General features: G+C 39.7%; 1 protein-coding gene across 1 annotated transcript; it reads right to left on the bottom strand.

Annotated features, from left to right (window-relative positions):
- Window positions 1-556: 556 nt before the first annotated feature.
- On the bottom strand, window positions 557-1210 carry LOC109212234. The gene has a single exon (XM_019375861.1). It carries the CDS (start codon window positions 1197-1199, stop codon window positions 729-731), a length of 471 nt encoding a protein of 156 aa, XP_019231406.1. The 5' UTR covers window positions 1200-1210; the 3' UTR covers window positions 557-728.
- Between the last annotated feature and the right edge of the window lie 17778 nt (window positions 1211-18988).

The raw sequence follows: 18988 nt of genomic DNA, 5'->3' as shown, positions 1-18988 counted from the left end.
TACGAATCATTGATTCCCTATAACGCTCTTTTGATCTCTGAATCAAATGGGCGGGTTGGACTGATTTTTGGCCGGTCAAAATGGGCTGAGTCAATAAATGGGCAGGTCAAAAGTTACTTGCGCTGAGATGGACTGGGTCAAGATGGACTAAAATTATGGATCAATTTGCACTAAAAATCAGCCAACTTTAGATAGGTTGGGTCAAGATGGACTGAGTTCAACAATGGGGGTGGTGGTGAGGGGGGTGGGTGAATGAGCAACCCAACCTTGAGCGGGTTGGGCGGACTGAATGGGTCTGGGTTCAAATTGTCACCCCTAAATTGAATTAAGAAAATCTTGATAAGATTTGAGAGTGATTGTGAATGAAATCGAAGGAGATTGAGAGTTTAATGTAATGATAATTCGAATGCTTATTCTTTTTGTTAGAAAATCAAAATATTTCAGACTGCTCTGCCCATCTATTACATTTAGAATCTCCAAGCATCGATGAGATGAAAAATAGTACTATATATTATATAACAAAATGCGATACAATGAGTCGTACTACATTTAAACCTTTAATTAGGAGGTTAACAATTAAGCTCTATATCCCGTCATAAATATCCTTACTTATTGACTATTAATATACTGATCGGAGTCTGTCAAACTTGCCAACATATGCCATTTTAATTATTAATAAAACATAATTATCTGAACGTACTTCAGTCAGGAAGGTAGTGAAATAGGCATCATGGAGACTGCGGTGACTTCTCATTTTCATACCTAATCCTCGAACTACACTTGAAAGTGACACTGCAAGATGCATCAACCACAGCAGTATACTGGTGAATTGGCTTAGAAAGGAAAGGAGGCAAATGAGCCAATAGGGCACAAACACATTCGCTATCGATTGATTTCATCCACCTACAACATTCTTCTTCTACAGGAGTTTCTTCATACTCGGAGCTCGTAAGAAAAGGAGGTGACGGTTGTGTCTCGGGTGAAGGGGTAGGAGGGGTAATGGATGGTGGAGATGGTGGAGGCAATGGAGTATATGGCAAAAATCGACATGCATGGTTAGCAAGTGTAAATTGATGGAGACAAAGTGGACGTGTGACAATAGGTGGCCAAGGCATAAATTGGCTATTTGATCCTCCTAGGTTAAGTAGTAGGAGTACCAAAGTTAATAAAATCTCTGGGATCATGTTCTGTCTGTTCATTTTTGCTTGTAATGTTGTGACAGATAGCAAGGAAAAGTTAGATACTTACCCAGAATTAATCCTATGTTAGTCTTATATAATGACATTGTTGCGTTCATAATCTTTATGTGTTGTCACAGTAGGTATTTTTTTCTGGTTGTGCAAGTAAAGAAGACAAAAGGGGGGTGAGTAGGCCTCATTCTTTTTATGTTTAACAGCATTTCTTTTAATCAGCTAACGATAAATTAGGGGGTATAAATGTAACAATTGAGACAACTAAAAACTTCCTAACTGCGCGAAATTGATAAGTAAACAAAACTTTACAAAACCAGTTTGAAATTGAATATTTTTACTCTGTCAAATCTAATTGTATTTGACTAATATAATAATGTGGTTTAAGAGTTCATTAAGTTCTATGTATAAAAATATCTTTACACCATCAATTTAGTTTAACCTGGTTACTAATTACAACTACTATCATTTATTTTAGGTTAACAACCAATGATTATTAAAATATTTTACATTGTAATTATATATGATTCAAACTCTTAATTTGTGTATGCAATAAACTTTGCCATTATGTTTTCTACAACAACGTAAAATTTTACTAGTGGAGTCAATATTTATGTAGGGCGGGTGCATGTTTATTTATGCAAGGCGGGTGCATGTTTATTAGCTTGGAATTTCTTCGAAGTACCAACAATTACAGGTTCCATGATAATCCAAATTCAAGCTCATTTACTTGAGACAACTAGCACTCTGATTATTCCAAAGGGTAAAACCATTATATACTCCCTCTAGTTCATTTTGTCACCTTTCCGTTTTATTTCATTTTACAAAAATGATACATTTTTACAAATAATCAAAAACCAAATTAACTTTTGATATCCAATCTTACACATACTTTATTAATCGTTGAAGTATCATGACATGTTTGTACATGGTAAAATATGCTATGCTACGTGGCCGTCCAAAAGAGAGACACGTGGAGCCCAAGATGGGGGATGGCCAAGATCGAAAGCAATTGTTGCGTCTATCACCAGGAAGATAACGCTTATAAGGATGTAATAAATACTCTTCGCCCGGTAGCATTTAATAGAGAATCTTCCATAGTATTAAGTACGGTTGCCCGTTACAAGGAATTTGGTATTTATGCTCACCGTTACATCTTCATCAATGACCCTCGTAATTGACATTAAAGAAGGGCACGATCCTAGGACATCCTTCCCTAGACGTAGCTATAAATAGTGAGCTCTGTTATCATTGTAAAGGGGACGATTTTTCTAACAAATCAATACTACAATCTACCAAAAGCTCTATACAACTTTATCTTCTTATTTTTCGATTTCATTACTGTTGTGTCCGGAAGCTTCGCTCCCGGAATTACTCTTTTTGCTATTTCATCCTCATCTCAAGGCTAATTATTGCATATTTCTTCAATTATCTTATTATTTCAGGATCAAATTAATTACTTGTCTAGAAATCACGTATAAATTCAACTGTACCGTTTTACGGGTAAACAGTTTCGCGCCCACCGTGGGGCCTAGACAGCCGTGCAATTAAATTGATCCTTACCTTTTTTTACTAACGTGTTTTGATTGTTTTGTCTTAGAAAAAATCATAAAAAATGGCAGATAACAGTGTTAACAACACGCACAGTCCCGAGCTTCGAAGGGATTAACCTCGTTTCGAGGACTCAATCAGTGACACCCACAACGAGGAGAATGACGCCACGCCGATGCATGACAGACAATATCCTCGACATGTTCGGGAGACAACTCCTGATGATGCTGAGGAGGAACATGTCGTTGATGCGGTAAGGGTCCTGCAAGAACAACATGCAATCATTCTAGGCCACCTCACGCGAGAGGATAAGGTTATGACGGAGTTGAAGCAGGGGTTGGGGGGGGGGGGCTTCGAATAATGTGAATAGACGAGATCCAATTCCTCCCAGCGCTCCCGCGAATCAAACAACGCAGAGGGTCGACAACAACACCCCGAGGGGCAGCTGGCTCCGATGGGGCTAGGGGGAGCGAATCCGGCGCCAATAACGAAAACAATCCTTTCAAGAATGAACTCTTACGGTTTATGAGGGGAGTGAACGCCCGCATGGACCAAATCCCAGGCGCCCCACCAGTGCTGAAAGATCCGGACTCAAAGAAGCATACTCAGTTGCCATACAAGCCAAGTGCTGCACCAGAATTAATCCCGAAGTGGTTTAAAATGCCTGATGTGCCAAAGTATGATGGAACTTTAGACCCTTAGGAGCATATTACCACCTATATAACGGGGTGAAGGGAAATGATTTAGCTCCTCACGAAATTGAATCTGTTTTGCTGAAGAAATTTGGAGAGACTCTCACGAGGGGATCCTTGACGTGGTATTCACTGTTACCCGAGCATTCCATAGACTCCTTTTAGATGCTCGTGGCCTCTTTCATCAAGGCTCATGCCGGGGCCAGAAAAGTATAGGCCCGAAAGGCCAACATATTCAGGATTTCGCAAGGATAATTCGAGTTGCTACGAGAGTTCGTTACCCGATTCCAAAAGGAGAGAATGTTGCTCCTGACTGTCCTGGATGAATGGGCGGCTGAAGCATTCACCAAAAGACTGAATCTGAGAAGTTCATAGGCTTCCTGGATATTGAAGGAAAGCCTGCTTGAGTTTCAAGCAATGACTTGGGCGGATGTCCACAAGCGGTACGAATCAAAGATAAGGATCGAGGATGATCCGGTTGGCTTCCATCGCCGACCAAAGGATGAGAGAATAATAGAGAAAAATCAAAAGACAATTTCGGCATGGACATACGGTCTTCAAGGGGCCGATTTTTGCCCTACGGACCGAAGGCTACGGCGGAGGCTTTTAGAAATCAGACAAGTTCGCCATCGACAGAAGGATTAATCGCGGTCGGAACAATAGATCACTGCAGGATAAAGAGCGTCAGGATCACGGGGTCCTTCCCACCCCAAGTTATCAGACAACGTCACTGTAGTAGAGTTAGTGTCAGCCATGAGAAACATCAAAGAAGCACGGTTCCCGAAACCAATGAGATCTGATCCCACCCAGAGGGATACCAACTTGTAGTGTGAATACCACAGGATGAATGGCCAACGAATATGGGACTGCCGACACCTCCGGGAAGAAGTGGCCACACTGCTGAAGAATGGTCATCTCGAAGAATTCTTGAGTGACCGAGCTAAGAACAATTATGGTCGTAATCGGGACAACGCGGAACCTCGAAAGCAGGAGAAGATCCCTCGCGCCAAATGATCAACATGATCTTCGGAGGGAATGAGATCAACGGGGTCACCTTTTCGGCAGCAAAAAAGACGAAAGTATCAATAGCCCATAGCAAAAGACTCCGGGAAGTTGCCAAAGACAATATCACTTTCACGGAGGAGTACGCAGACGGATTGCTGCTGCCGCACAATGAGGCACTGGTAATTTCTTTAAATGTGCTAGATTTAAGATTAAACGTGTTCTAGTGGATCCAGAAAGTTCGACCAATATCATACGATGGAGAGTATTGGAGCAAGCTAAACTCACCGGAAGCATTATTCCGGCCACAAAGCTCCTCGCCGGATTCAACCTAGCGAGTGTGACAACCCTAGGAGAGATTTTATTACTCACAAACGCCGAAAGAGTAATGAAAATAACTCTCTTCGAAGTGGTAGATGGTGATATGGGATATAACATTATTGGGAAGGCCATGGTTGCACGAGATGAAAGCTGTACCATCAACATATTATCAATTGCTGAAGTTTCCAATGCCCGAAGGAGTTAAACAGATAACAGGTGACCAACTGGCGGCAAGGGAGATGAATGCAATATCGATCTCCAGTAGCAAAGAAAAGGAACATGCCACATAGCAATTATAGGAACCGGCACCTGCTATCGAACTAGATAAAGTTAGCCCGGGGGCAGAAACGTCAAAATATTATCAGGTGCTGAGGTATTTCCAGGTTCCAGAAGAGACGGATGCAACAAAATACACAGCGGAAGAGCTTGAGCAAGTTGCATTGTTCGAAGAATTCCTAGAAAGGAAATTCCACTTGGGGACAGGACTGCACTTGGAGCTCAGGTCTGGCTTTATTAAATTCTTAAATCTAATGTCGATTGTTTTGCATGGTCGCATGCGAATATGACAGGTATCCCGATGAAGGTAGCCGTACACAAGTTAAGTTTGGATCCCAACATACCTCCGGTAAGACAAAAAGAAACGCCCTATTTCGAAGCCAGGAATAAATTCGTCAAAGAAGAGGTAACTTGCTTACTTAATATCGATTCGATCTGAGAGGTAAAGTATCCATACTGGCTCACTAATGTAGTAGTAGTTCCTAAGAAGATCAATAAATTTCGTATGTGTGTAGATTATAAAGATTTGAATAAGGTGTGCCCAAAAGACTCGTTCCCACTGCCAAACATCGATCAAATGATTGATGCCATGGCCGGGAACGAGTTAATGAGTTTCCTCGATACTTATTCCGGGTACAACCAAACTAAGATGACCTGGACGATCAGGAAAAGCCTTCGTTTATAACGAATTTCGGTACATATTGCTATAATGTGATGCCCTTCGGGTAGAAAAATGCCGCAGCCACTTATCAACGGGTCGTGAACAGGATGTTTGAAAAATAAATAGGAAAAACAATAAGTTTATATAGACGATATGGTCGTTAAGTCTATGAATACAGGTGATCACCTTAAACATCTGCAAGAAACTTTTGACATCGTAAGGAAGCATAATATGAAACTTAACCCCGAGAAATATGCGTTCGGAATTAGATCTATTTCTAGGATTTCTGGTATCGCAAAGAGGAATTGAGGTAAACCCCGATAAGATCAAAGCCATCGAAGACATCCCAGACCAACTTTCAAGCGAGAAGGAAGTTGATAACTAGGGACTTTGATGCATTTTATACTCCCTCTTGCTTATGTTTTGATTGGAAATTCGTACAAAATAGTCCCAAAAGGCTCACAAGTTGTGCTTGATTGCAGGTTTGATCAACAAAGTGACAAGATGTCAAAGATCAGCTCAAAAGGAGTGAAACTTGCACAAGTACCAAGACAAGACAAAGCTCAGGTAGAACAGTCCCAATGCGGCCGCACACCATTCTGTGCGGTCCGCACAAGGAGATTCAGAGAGGTTGATTTTCAAGCAAAGAGGCAGTGCGGCCGCACTAGGACTTTATGTGGTCCGCACTGAGATCAACGCGGCCGCAGTCCATTCTCTGCGGTCCGCAGTGAGAAGAATCAAAGAGCTGCAAATTCCAAGTGGAAAGCCAATGCGGTCCGCGGTCCATTTTATGCGGACCGCACTAGAAGCCTCCGCGGCCGCAGTCCATTCTCTGAGGTCCGCGGTGCCCAAGTTCAGAGAGCAATTTTGTCAAGTCTAAAGCCCTAGTGCGGACCGCAGTCCATTTTGTGTGGTGCGCACTAAACCCGCAGGGGCATTTTTGTCCAGAATTGTCAGCTTAGTATAAATAGCTTCTTTTCCATTTTTAGGTTAAGTAGATAGATTTGACTGGTAGCTGCGCTCGTGACTTCGGTTTTCTTAGTTATTTTGGGGAATTTTATCTTCATTTTAACATTGAATCTTCTATTTTATCTTAGTAATTAATTAATATGAATTGTTCTTCATCTATTTCTTGCTTTTCTTCTTTAAATATGAGTAGCTAGACCCATAAGCTAGGGTTGTGGCTCAACCCTAGTGTGGGTAGTTGATGGGTCTTGTATTTTAGGGCTAGATTGACTATGGGTGTTTGATATTTGGGCAAATTTCATGTTTAATTGCTGAATTAGTGGTTGCAAACACTAGTTTGTGTTTAGTTGACTTGGGCTCTTCTTGAGAAAGAGAGCCTAAGTCTCCGAAATTGGTCCAACAAGGAATTGGGGCGTACTCAAGAGATTGATAGCCCCAATTAAAGGGTTAAACCTCGAGAGAGTAATACCCGACTTGAACCCTAGTTGCTTGTGCAAATTTGCATACCCAATTGGTCTTGAGAAAGTCAATTCGGGCAAAATCACTCGAACCACCGAGAGGTGTAGAGTGGGTAAAGTCGTGCAACGGTTATATCATACTCCCCAAATATGTCAAACGTGCCTTAGACTCAAGTACCCGTCAATTGACCACCTAGGCGGAAGTCACTATCCTAGTGCCTTTTAACCATTTGAACAACCAGTGTTATCTCATTCTTAGCTTATTCTAGTTTAAATTAGCATAGTAGTTGATAAAATTAGAAATTAAACAAAAACCCCAAAAATGATTAGAAGTGTAATTTGGAACACATACGCAACTCTACACTAGATAGATACTCGATTCCAAATTCTAGCTCTCTGTGGATATCGATCCCGACCCTAAATCGGGTAAAAGCTGCTCCGACCCTCTCTCGCTACTTAATTAGTAGTGCGGAGTAGGCCGCGATCACTAAGCAGCATGGTCCTTATCGGAGGAAGCTTCTTCACCCTCGGAGTCTTCTCCACTACCAAATTCAGTCAAATTCTCGGAGTCTTCCTCGGGAAAAGCCAGCTTCCGAGCCTTTGCTTCCTCTGCCCTGGCAACCTCGATTTTAGTAGATATATCAAAGCTTTGATCACGGGCCCCCTCGAGGGCCTCCTGTCGGGCTTGCCACCTCGCATGATCCACCATGCTCTTGGCCTGCGCTAGGGTAGATTCAACATCGACCTTGTATTGGGTCACATTAGCTTGGGCCTTAATATTGGCCGCGGCCACCTCAGATATGGCCACCTCGAGCTCTTTGGCCAAGTTAGCTAAATTGGACTGAAGCTCCTCAATTTTCGTTGACTGTACCGAGGCCTACTCCCTTGCATCCCGAAGCTGGGACTCGGCCGACTCCAGCTCTGCTTGGACGACCTCCTTTTTTGAATCTAAGATGTCCATACACCCCTTGAACTTTTCAACCTCGGATTGTACTTCATCTATTTGCCTTTGAAGGTCCTTGATCTATTCGAACCTTTGTCGAACCAGCAGAATTGGATCGTTAGTTGTTATCTCTAACTCATCTTCACTATCATGAAGTACTCGGAATACCTACTCGGCCAACTCAGCATGCTCATCTCGAGTCGTCACCAAATTTGCATGAAGTTTCTCACTGAGAAGCTTGTAGGTATCGCATTTCTCAGTGAGGCCCCAAACCTCAGCCTTGCGCTCATCTCGAATTTGAAGGAAGGCCTCGTGATGCAACACCAAAGCCTACAAGTAAGGAAGAAAATGTTAGAACTGTCTAAAATTCAAAGTTTTAAAAAGATAATGGAATGGCCCTCGAACTTACCCGATTCAAAGCATGATGGGCCTCGTTGAACAAATAAGCAATTTCCACCTAGTCCATATTGGCTTGGTCTTCTTCAGTGACCAAGCATCGACGACAGCTAGACACCCCTACAGGGGCAGAAAGAATATGAGCATCCTCTGGGACCAAGATGATAATTGATCGCTTACGCCTAAGATCGACACTGGGGGCCGAAAATTGATTGGCCAGTTTAAAGATAGAGGAAGCCTCACTCGAGCCCTTCCTCGGTACATCCAAGTCACCCAGACCGGTGACATCTTCCAGTCCAACAAAATAGCCACATGAAAGGGTTTTCTGCTCCATGGACCCCTTCACTGTGGCAAGTCTCCATCGCCTGAGCGTCCTTGATCCTCGAATCAGAGAACGAAGGCATCGAGGGGGAATCTCCAATCTCTATTACCCCAAGTAAATCTTTTGGCGCTCCGCCTTCATCTCAGGAAGCCTCGAGCATGGTTTCTAGACCAGCATCGACCGCCTCCTCGATGGCCTCCTCACCTCGAGGTGAGGCGTCTTCAACCCTCTCTGGCTCAGGGACTTCGTCAAATCAAGGCAAAGTTGTTTCAGCTCCCGGCGGCCTAGTAGTTCCTTGAATCTCGGTGCCAGCTCGCACAGGGGCCACTAGCCCGGAGTCTTCTTCTTCTTCTTCTTCAGCCTCATCCCTTAGCCGTTGGACTGACTCCAAAGTTAGAAGGATGACGTTCCCCTTAGGCTTACAGGGCCTCCTAGCCGGTCTTTTCTTTTCCGGGCCCAGAGAGCTCGAACCCTCTTTTCTTTTCTTCTCTTTGGCCTGCTTCGGGGCAGATGATGAGAGAAGTGCCTCTTCTTCAGTAGATGGGGGCCTCATTGCTACATCCTTCCCGAGGCCTACAAAAAAATGAGTAAGCTCAATGCAAAGCATGAATGGAAACCGTACGAAGAAAAAAGATTACCATGGTTGCGGGCCTCCCATTGACCCGTTGATAACTCCATCCAAGCACGCTTAGAGTAAGACTTCTGCAACACTAAGCCCACAACCCATTTCCTGAGATCGAGGATTACTTCCGGCACATGGGCCACAACTGCAACACAAAAAACATAGATGAGGAAAGAAGATGAGAAGAAAAACGAAAAAGTTAGGTATTCGAGGCGAAGCAATACTTACGATTCATGTTCCATTTTTCAGGAAACAGCATGTCTTCAGTAGGGATTAGGTCCGAAGTCTTTATTCAGAAAAATCGGCCCATCAAACCTCGGTCTCGGGTCTCGTCTATGCTTGAGAACGGGGGTTTGGTGGCTCGGTGGTAAAGCTTGATCAATCCTCCTTGATAAAGCCGGGGATTGTAGAGACACAAAAGGTGATCGAGGGTAAAAAGATGCCCCTCGATCTTGTTTACAAAAGATCGAAGGAGGATCACGATCCTCCAGAATGATGGATGGATCTGGCCAAGGGTCACATTGTACCTCTTGCAGAAGGCAACGACGATGGGGTCTAAAGGACCCAATGTGAAGGGATAAGTGTAAACACTTAAAAACCCTTCTACATGAGTAGTGATTGATTCCTCAACCGAGGGCACCACCACGTACTTGTCAACCCAGTTACAGCCCTTTTTAACTTAGTCGAGGAGACCGTCGGTAATTGTGCATATGTATCTCGACATCGGTTCGCATCGACCCGGTGTTGAGGGTGTATTCTCTACCTTAAAATTCGCAGCAGTGGGGCACTTTGTCGGAACGAAGTCCTCTATGGGAGCTCCGCCACGGCTCCGTTGCCGGCGGGCCTTGATGAAGAAGCGGTTTTCTTTTGTGAAACAGTTTGTGAAATCTTAGCCATTTTTATAAATGGAGAAGAATAAAACAGAGGAGGAACGCATGGTATTTTGTGATGAAACAAGTAAAGAAACTCAGAGGTCTGAAAATACAAAGCTTTGAGGAAGGCAAAGGATTTTGAAGATTAGAGTGAAGAAGATTTGTAGGTGAAGTTTGAAAAATGAAGAAAGATATATTTATAGATTTAAGATGACGGTTCAAATCCGATAGTGGCCGACCGTCGACTGGCTTGCATTAAATGCCAGGTAAACTGTATCGATGAGACGTTTCGGTTACCTCTATTGCTTACGTCATGGTGCTTACGTCATGATGTATCGAGGTGAAGATCGAGGACTCAAGTCGTTTCTTTTCATTACTTTCCAAAAAACGAGGGAACTATCAATATACAGTCAAAATTGGGCTTGCCCTTTTCGTGCAGCTGATTGAGGGAGGAGCATGATAAGTCAAGGATCGGCTTTGATTTTTATCTAACTATGGTGCAGGATTAGGTTGTCAAGCTCGAGACCACAAGACTGATGGAGATCGAGATCGACCAAGATCGGGACCGAATAAGATAGAGATCGAGGGAAGCTTATTGGGTCGAATAACAAAAAGACAAAATATCCGCAATCGGGCGAGGATCACGGTGCAAATCTCGGCAGTTACCAAGAAGAGGCCGATTAATCAGCCAATCATGGGATTTCTTACTGTATTTGGAGTTGTACCAAGAATAGGACTCCCCTACTATATAAAGAGGGTCTGACCATTTGTAAAAGGCATCATATTCACGTTACATAAAGCAATATATTCTCTTTCTCTTAAGCTCTCAATATTCCTGTTACTTTGCTCATACTTTCTAGCAAAATATTCACTTGATTCGAGGGCAACCTAACTCAAGGATCAAAGCTATACATTTCATTTGGTTTGTTTATTTATATTTGCAGTTAATTTCAGTATCCATTTACGTTTTCTCACAGTTTGTGCCAAGTAAATCACGTGTCATTAAAACCACAGTATAAATTCAATTGTTATTCGTTTTTAGAGTAAACAGTTTACCTAGCGCGAATTCAAATAGAACAGACTAATAAGTAAGTTATGTAATACTATATGGGCAGGCAAAAAAACTAGCTGATGCTAACGTCGTTTGCGAGCTCATTTAAGCTCGATTTTAATTTATTTGAAATACAAACTTGACATGCTAAATCTAAAAATAATAGTGTTTATCTCGAAAATACAAGTAACAATTAAATTTGATTTGTGATTTTAAAGATACGTGATTTAATTCAATACCAATTAATAATCAAGAGGTAGGAAGTAGAAACGAAAGAGAAAAGTGAATCAAACCAATGTTACTCAACATCAGTGACCTCGAGCCCAGGGACCTCGAGGTAGGCTTGGTATTATAAGAACAATTGAATAATAAAAGCAAAGTAAGAACAATCGAACTAAAGGACAATGCTGATGAAAAGCAGGTGAAAAAGGTAGAGAGTATATTATTTTCTTAGTGATAAGATGATGTTACAAATGATTGGGGTCCTCTTTTTATAATAGGAGATCCCTAAATAAAGAATATTCTATTTACAGTAGGGAATATTCTTGTTATAGTTGTCTAACCGCTTAGTACGGAACCGTACAATCTTATTCCGGGATATGCGCCATGATCTTGGGGACGTGGCAGGAATCTAGCTCATTCTGTGACAAGCCCATAACGGTACTATTTCGGAGTCGAGCACACGTGGCCTCGGTATTCCCCGAACTCCTATCTCCAGGAATTGCACTCTGCCTTCGAGCTCGAATCTGGTCCGCCGGTATGGCAGATTTCCGACGGCCAAAACGGTCGGAATTCGGTCGGAAATCACGTATTTCCGACCAAAATTGGTCGGGCGGAAAAATGTTGGTCGGAAAACAATTTCCGACCGAATTTGTCGGTGATTTCCGACCAAAGTGGTCGCAAATTTCAAAAAGGTCAGACAACCAAATAATTCACGTTTCCGATAAGTGGTCGGAATTTACCGACTGAATCGTCGTAATAACACAAGTAAAATTAATAATTAAAAATTAAATTTTATTTAATTTCCGACGGAATCCGTCAAAAATATTGAATATTAATTTTTTTGTTGAATTTCCGACCGAATCAGTCAGAAATTAATAATTAAAAATTAAATTTTATTTAATTTCCGACGGAATCCATCCAAAATTTTTGAATATTAATTTTTTTTACATTTCCGACCGAATCAATCGAAAATCTGAGAATTTATGGTTAAATCTGGGGAACTGTTCGACCGTTTCCATCGAAATTCAGTCGGAATTTTGTATAAAACTGGGCAGAATTCTGCCCAATTTCGAGCTACACCACCTGTCAAACTATCACAAACAAAAAATACCAACATACATTAACAACAATCTAAACCAACGATACATTAATACGCAATACATTAACAAATTCTAAACCAACAATGCCAACCATTAACACAACTTAAACTTAAATTCACATGAATACAAAAGCTAGGGACAAATTCTTCTGATAATTGACTTAATACGTACGACCTTCAAAAACAGCTTGAATGTTGTCCCTACCTACAGAAAAACAAGGAAAATCAACAGCTGAAACCCAGAAGTCTAGCAAACAGCAGAGCGCGCACCTAAAAGAAAAATCAGAAACAAAATAGAGAGAAAAAAAAAATAAACACACACACTGAGATGTTAAGAAAATAAAATCTTAATTATTTAATGTTCAAATTTTGAGATATTTTTTAGTAATCAAATGCTTAAAAAAACCTGCACCTATGAGAGAATATTTTTTCTCACGTCTAATCTAAAAGAATTTCACTCATTTCAGCATTAAAACAAACCTTTTAATAACTAAACAAAGGTTTTAAATCACAATTTGAAGTTCTTTCCTAGGGTTTTATTTTCTTCAATATTCGACACAAGTGTTATAATGAAACGTTTCTTGGAATATTTCAGTGTAAGTGATCTGTAATAGCAACTTTTTCAATGTTCTCATTTTTTTTTAAACCCAGAAATTGATAGTTTGGTCTTAATTTTTTCATTTTTCGCAGATTGGAGGGGTGAGGAAATTTTCTATGCAAAATGCAAGAAAAATTCTTAATTCTATTATTAGTACTAATTAGACGGGAAAAAAAAATTAGAGAAACACAAATGTGATGTGACTCAATAAATATTTTAAACGGCCAAAGAAAACTTACCTGGCAGTGGAGACGGAGCTTCAGCGGGTTGGTGGCAGTGGAGACAGAGTCTCGACGGAACTTCAGCGGCGCGGGCGAGTGCCGCTGGTTGGTGGCAGCGGTGGGTTTGGGTGGGGGGGAGTTTGAGTGAGAGAGAGAAGAGAGAAGGAAGAAAAGAGGGAAAGGAAAAGAAAGATGTTCGCTGGTAGGGTTTTTAAAAAACCTTTCCGACTGATTCGGTCGGTAATTTGGTCAAAGCAGTCAACCTCGTTTTACTAAAAATTTTCAACCGAATCGGTCGCTATTTTTTATTTTTAAAAATTATTTCCAACCGAATTGGTCGTTAACAGTGACGCGGAATTTTCCGCCAAAATTTACGACGGATATAGACGAAATATTAGTCGTAACTATTATCAAAAATTAAAAAATAAATTTTTATGTATTTTCCGACCGATTCCGTCGGAAATTGGCCGTTTTTTAGTAGTGGAACTTGACCTCGCCCGGACTCGGGTCTAGGACGAAACCTCAAGCCTATAGAAAGGGGGCATATGATTTCGACTGTATACATATAGCTTTACTAATTGCATCACTTAGGGTTAATGCAATTGAAAAGTCTAAGTGGAGAGTTTGAACTTTTTGTAATTACGGCCCAAAAAAAGGAACAGGAGAGGACTTCTTTGTTAACACTAGACGAACCAGAGCAAGCTTTTACAATCCAGGCTTGAGCCCGATCCATTTGCAGCGGTAAATAGGATGACGATGCACTTTATGAAATCAAACAAATAATTCCTAGTAATGTATTCACAATACCAAACTTTTATTTCAATAGTTAGTTGTGTAAATATTGTAAAATACATTATCGCCACTTGACCATAAAAATATACCAAAAGAATATTAAAAAAAGCCAATTCGGTGTACAAAGTATTTTACGTAGGATCCGGAGAAGGTAAGATTACTAAAAGTTCAACAAATTATTTATCTGCAATGTTTTAAAAGGCGGGGGCGTGAGGCGAGGCGTTTTACCTCTAACGAGGCGAGGCGTAAGCTCTGAGACATGGGCCGTAAGTCCCACGGATCTTTAAATTTTACTAATTTCAAGAATTTTAAGCTAGTATAAAATAAAAAAATAATTATAAAAATTACACTAAAATCACAAAAATATAACAAATAATCTATTTAAAATATTTATAAATTATAATTCAACTATGAATAATATGAAAAGTATGACATATATCATAATATGCAAATTAGTTGCAACGTCGTTACAGCTCAAACATCAAAAGTAATGTATTCGATACGAAATCTTATATGTATCTCTTAAGGAGTAATGAATCTTGAAAGAATTTCGATATTATAATTTGATATTTTTTTTAAAATACTCCTTCTATTTAATATGCTTTGTATTTGAAAGAGAATTTATATAAAAACATAATTCACAATTTAAATGTGATTCTCAAGCATTCATTTTTCAGTTTCAACAAGTTCATAAAGTGACACATAATTCAACATACAATACCACGATAACTAATTATTTGTAAATAGTTGCTAATACGGAGCTATTAAATTAATAAGTATTATATCTCATAAACATGAAAAAAAAATATTTAGAAAAATAATTATAAAAAATTATAGATTATATAGTAAAGACATACAAAAGTTAATAAATAAATACTTTTTAAATGAAAGATTTATTTAAAATTAACTATCATGGCAGTCTTTGGATAACATGCAATAATTTTTACTTTAATTATGAAATAAAATACTCTAAACTTAATGATTTATAATCAGGAAAAAAGTAATTTTGAATAGTCAACGATTTATTAAGAAAATTTGAGGATTTACAAGGTTAGTTACGTACAATTGCATAACGTTCTATTAGGCGAGCCCAATAGGCTGGGCGTTGGGCGTGTCCGGGGCGTAAGCCCCAATGGCCGAGGCGTAAGTCTCACGGATAACTAAGCCCCACACATAAGCCCAGGGACGTTTTACCAGTGCTCCGCCCCGGGGTGAGCCCCGGAAGAGTCTTAATTCTGCCTTTTAAAACAGAGTTTATCTGACAATAAACCTTTGTACAAACTACAAAGTAAAAGAGCTATTCGAATATTCAAACAAATTATTTTTTCCTAAATAGGCAAACTTTTAATTGTTTAAGAGCTTTCAGGCATCAAGTCAAAAGAGAAAACTATTTAATTGGGTGCACTCCTACTGTGCAGATTAGAAGCATTGGGCTGAATGATCACCACTATTAAATTATGAATCTTTTATTTTCCCCAAAACTTTCGGTCTTTGTGTTCCCTTATATCTAAAAAGAACTTATAGTGGCAGAATTAAAGCGCAAAATTACCTGGCTCCTGAAGATAGAGACGCCTATTTTGGATTTTGAAAAGAAAAAAATTACCTTGTGATAGAATGGATATGATTTCTCAATTCTACAACAGAAATCTCGGATTTTTAGACATAAAAATAAAAAAATCTAGTAAAAAGTACTTTTCTTTTAATATCTTATGTTGTACGAATTCGTATTCGTATTAGTTGTACGAATTCCCCCTTATTTTTTAGTACAATCATGAGCATGAATATGTTTAAAATAGAAATTGGGATCCCTTTCCTTATATGTGTTTCACCAACCTTTTGTCAAATTAATGTTCTAACTTCTAACTGCGGGCTGCTGACTTGCTGGATCTGCATTCACACATTACCATCTTAGTAGTAAATAATTTGTAGGATGCACGCTTCAGTTTTTCGTGTGTTACATGATTCCCAGACCCCAGTAGTTCTATAAAATTCCCAATGTTTAAGATCGTTCGAACTGATCTTTCAAATTGCCACAATATATAATTTGGATTTATACTCCTCACGTACCAACGTTTTCATAATTTCGTGCTAGAGATGTGTTTCTGATTCCATTGCATATAGTTAGGTAATAGGTCGTGTTCACTACTCATGGAAGTTTCCTTTTCTCCTTTTAGCTTTATCTTAGTTTAAGAAAATTTGTTTCGAGAATGTGAAACTCTCCTCTTATATCAACAACCAAAACCAAAAAAGTAAAATGATAGAGAGATCAAGTTAAGAGGACTCCACTATGCTTAATTCCAAAAGTACCTTTAGGACAAGATGTACGGGTCAAAAATTACCTTTGACATGGTCAAACCATGTTAACATTAAGAAGCACTCGCAGACTGCCACGGGTCGCCAGTACGACTTCAATAAAGCCCCGCTCGACGTCGAAGTGATCTCTTAAGAAGTAAAGAGCAGGGTCGATAAAGCTATTGAAGACCAAGGTCGAAGAGTCAACAAAAATCGAGATCGAAGAGTCAGCGAAAATCAGGGTCGAGGGCGAGCACTCACCGTAAATAGAGTGAATAACGGCTAGTTTTAGGATAAAATATCAGAGGAGAATATTCTAGTGGATATTCTCTGTATCAGTTTATTAGGGTATTCTAGGTATATGTTCCCTATAAATAGAAAAAGACACAAAGAAAGGGGTGTGATGACCCAAAAGGACATCACTTGTGTTGCAATGAAATTCTACATTCCGAGGCCATAAAAACCTCCCTTATCATCACCTCGATTTGCGTGCACAGTCCGGGCACGTAGCCGGAAATCTTAAATGTGAAAATCGGTGGGAAAAAAATGATAAGTTTTGACTGTAAAATGAATAAATTTGAGTTCGGTCAACGTTTTGAGTAAACGGACCCGGACCTGTGATTTGACGGTCCCGGAGGGTCCGTAGAAAAATATGGGACTTGGGCATATGCCCGGAATCGGATTCCGAGGTCCCAAGCCCGAGAAATAAATTTTTAAAGAAAATTGTTTTCTGAAACTGTTTAAAGGAATTTGAAATGAATTTTGCTTAGAACATGATGGTATCGGCCCGTATTTTGGTTCCGGCGTCCGGTATAGGTCTTATATAAGATTTAAGACGTTTCTGTGGAATTTGGTAAAAAACGGATGTCATTTGACGTGATTCAGACTTAAATTGCAAAAAAAAAAATTGATGTTTTGAGAAGTTTGAGAAAATTCTTTGATTTTGAGGTTTAATTCGTTGTTATTGAGGTTATTTTGGCGATTTAATTACACGAATAAGTCCGTAGGATGTTTTTGAGGTTTTAAGTGCACTTGGTTTGGAGTTGCGAGGGCTCGGGTGAGTTTCGGGTAGGTCCCGGGATGTCTTAGGCTTAAAAACATGGATGTTGCAGGTTCAGAGAAGTGCAAACCTCTGAACCTGCAGTGCTGACCGCAGTAGTTTTTGTGTTGTCCGCACTGGTGACTGTGCGGCCGCAGTTGATTTTGTGCGGTCCGCACAGATTCACTGGTCCGATTTCGGAAGCTCATATCTTTTGATCTACAAGGAATTTGGGGATGATTCAAAAATAACAGTTGTAGATCTTTGAATTTAGTTTTCAGAAACATATTATAAGAGGCATTTGGACATCCGTAGAGAAAATTATGGCCAAAATACTAAGACCTGTCACTGCAGAACACAAGTAGTGCTGTGCGGCCGTAGTTGATTTTGTACGGTCCGCACAGGGCATCTGAGAATAGTATATTTAGACGGGATTTTCAGTTATTTTTCTTTTTTCAAAACCCCAAAAACATAAGAGGCGATTTTTCAAACAACCTTTATTCTCCAAAACGTTGGTAAGTGATTTCTAACTCATCTTCTTCACTCCTTAACATCTTTTAACATGATTTCAACTCAAAGTCAATGATCTTCATGGGGGAAATTGGGTGTTTTGGGTAGAACCTAGGTTTTTCAAAAATTGGGGATTTGAACCTCGATTTGAGGTCCGATTTCAAAACAAATTATATATTTGATGTGAGCACGTGATTTTTGCCCCATATGAATTACTCCCATAAATTCAAAACAAAATAAATTTTTTCCATGGTTTGCAATTTTGTGGATTTTTTACATTTATCTGTGCATTTTATTTTTGTTTAATTAATGAAAATACAAAAAAATATGTTGCATTTGCATGTAGGATTTACTTTTACAATTCTTGAGTTAAGTAGTAAATTAGTTATTTTATAGAAAAAGAAAATCACAAAAATAGTTTAATTTGCACCTTTGCATTTTTACTTTGATTTTGAGTAATTTTTCTCTTTAATTTGTTTTTAATTAATTGTGTTAATTATCATTAGATTTAATTAGTATTTTTAGTTTAATTAGGTCCTAGGAATTAATTTGGATATTTCTTTAATTTGAGAAAAACAATTTAAAAAAAAAAAAAGAAGACAATAAAAGGAAAAGGCACTAAAAAGAATTAATGGGAAATGAAGAAAAGGGATTTGGGCCAGATTAATTAAATCATCTCCAAGCCCTGCACCCCTGCACCCCTGAAACCCGTCCAAATTGTCCCAATACCCAGCCCAAAACCACCCTGACCCGGTCCACCTTCTCCCCTCACCATCCAAACGACCTCGTCTCGTTTAAGAGCGATCAGGACCGTCGAGGATCTTTGATCCAACGGCCCTGAAGTGGGCTTTAATAAATATATCTATGTCTGAAACTCTCACCCCCCCCCCCC

The sequence above is a fragment of the Nicotiana attenuata genome, unplaced genomic scaffold (assembly GCF_001879085.1).
Source record: "Nicotiana attenuata strain UT unplaced genomic scaffold, NIATTr2, whole genome shotgun sequence".
Classification (NCBI taxonomy): domain Eukaryota; kingdom Viridiplantae; phylum Streptophyta; class Magnoliopsida; order Solanales; family Solanaceae; genus Nicotiana; species Nicotiana attenuata.
This window is presented reverse-complemented; position numbering and strand designations above follow the sequence as displayed.

Coding starts and splice junctions, on each gene's coding strand:
- LOC109212234 (XM_019375861.1), bottom strand. CDS start 1,199: ATGAACAGACAGAACATGATCCCAGAGATTTTATTAACTTTGGTACTC.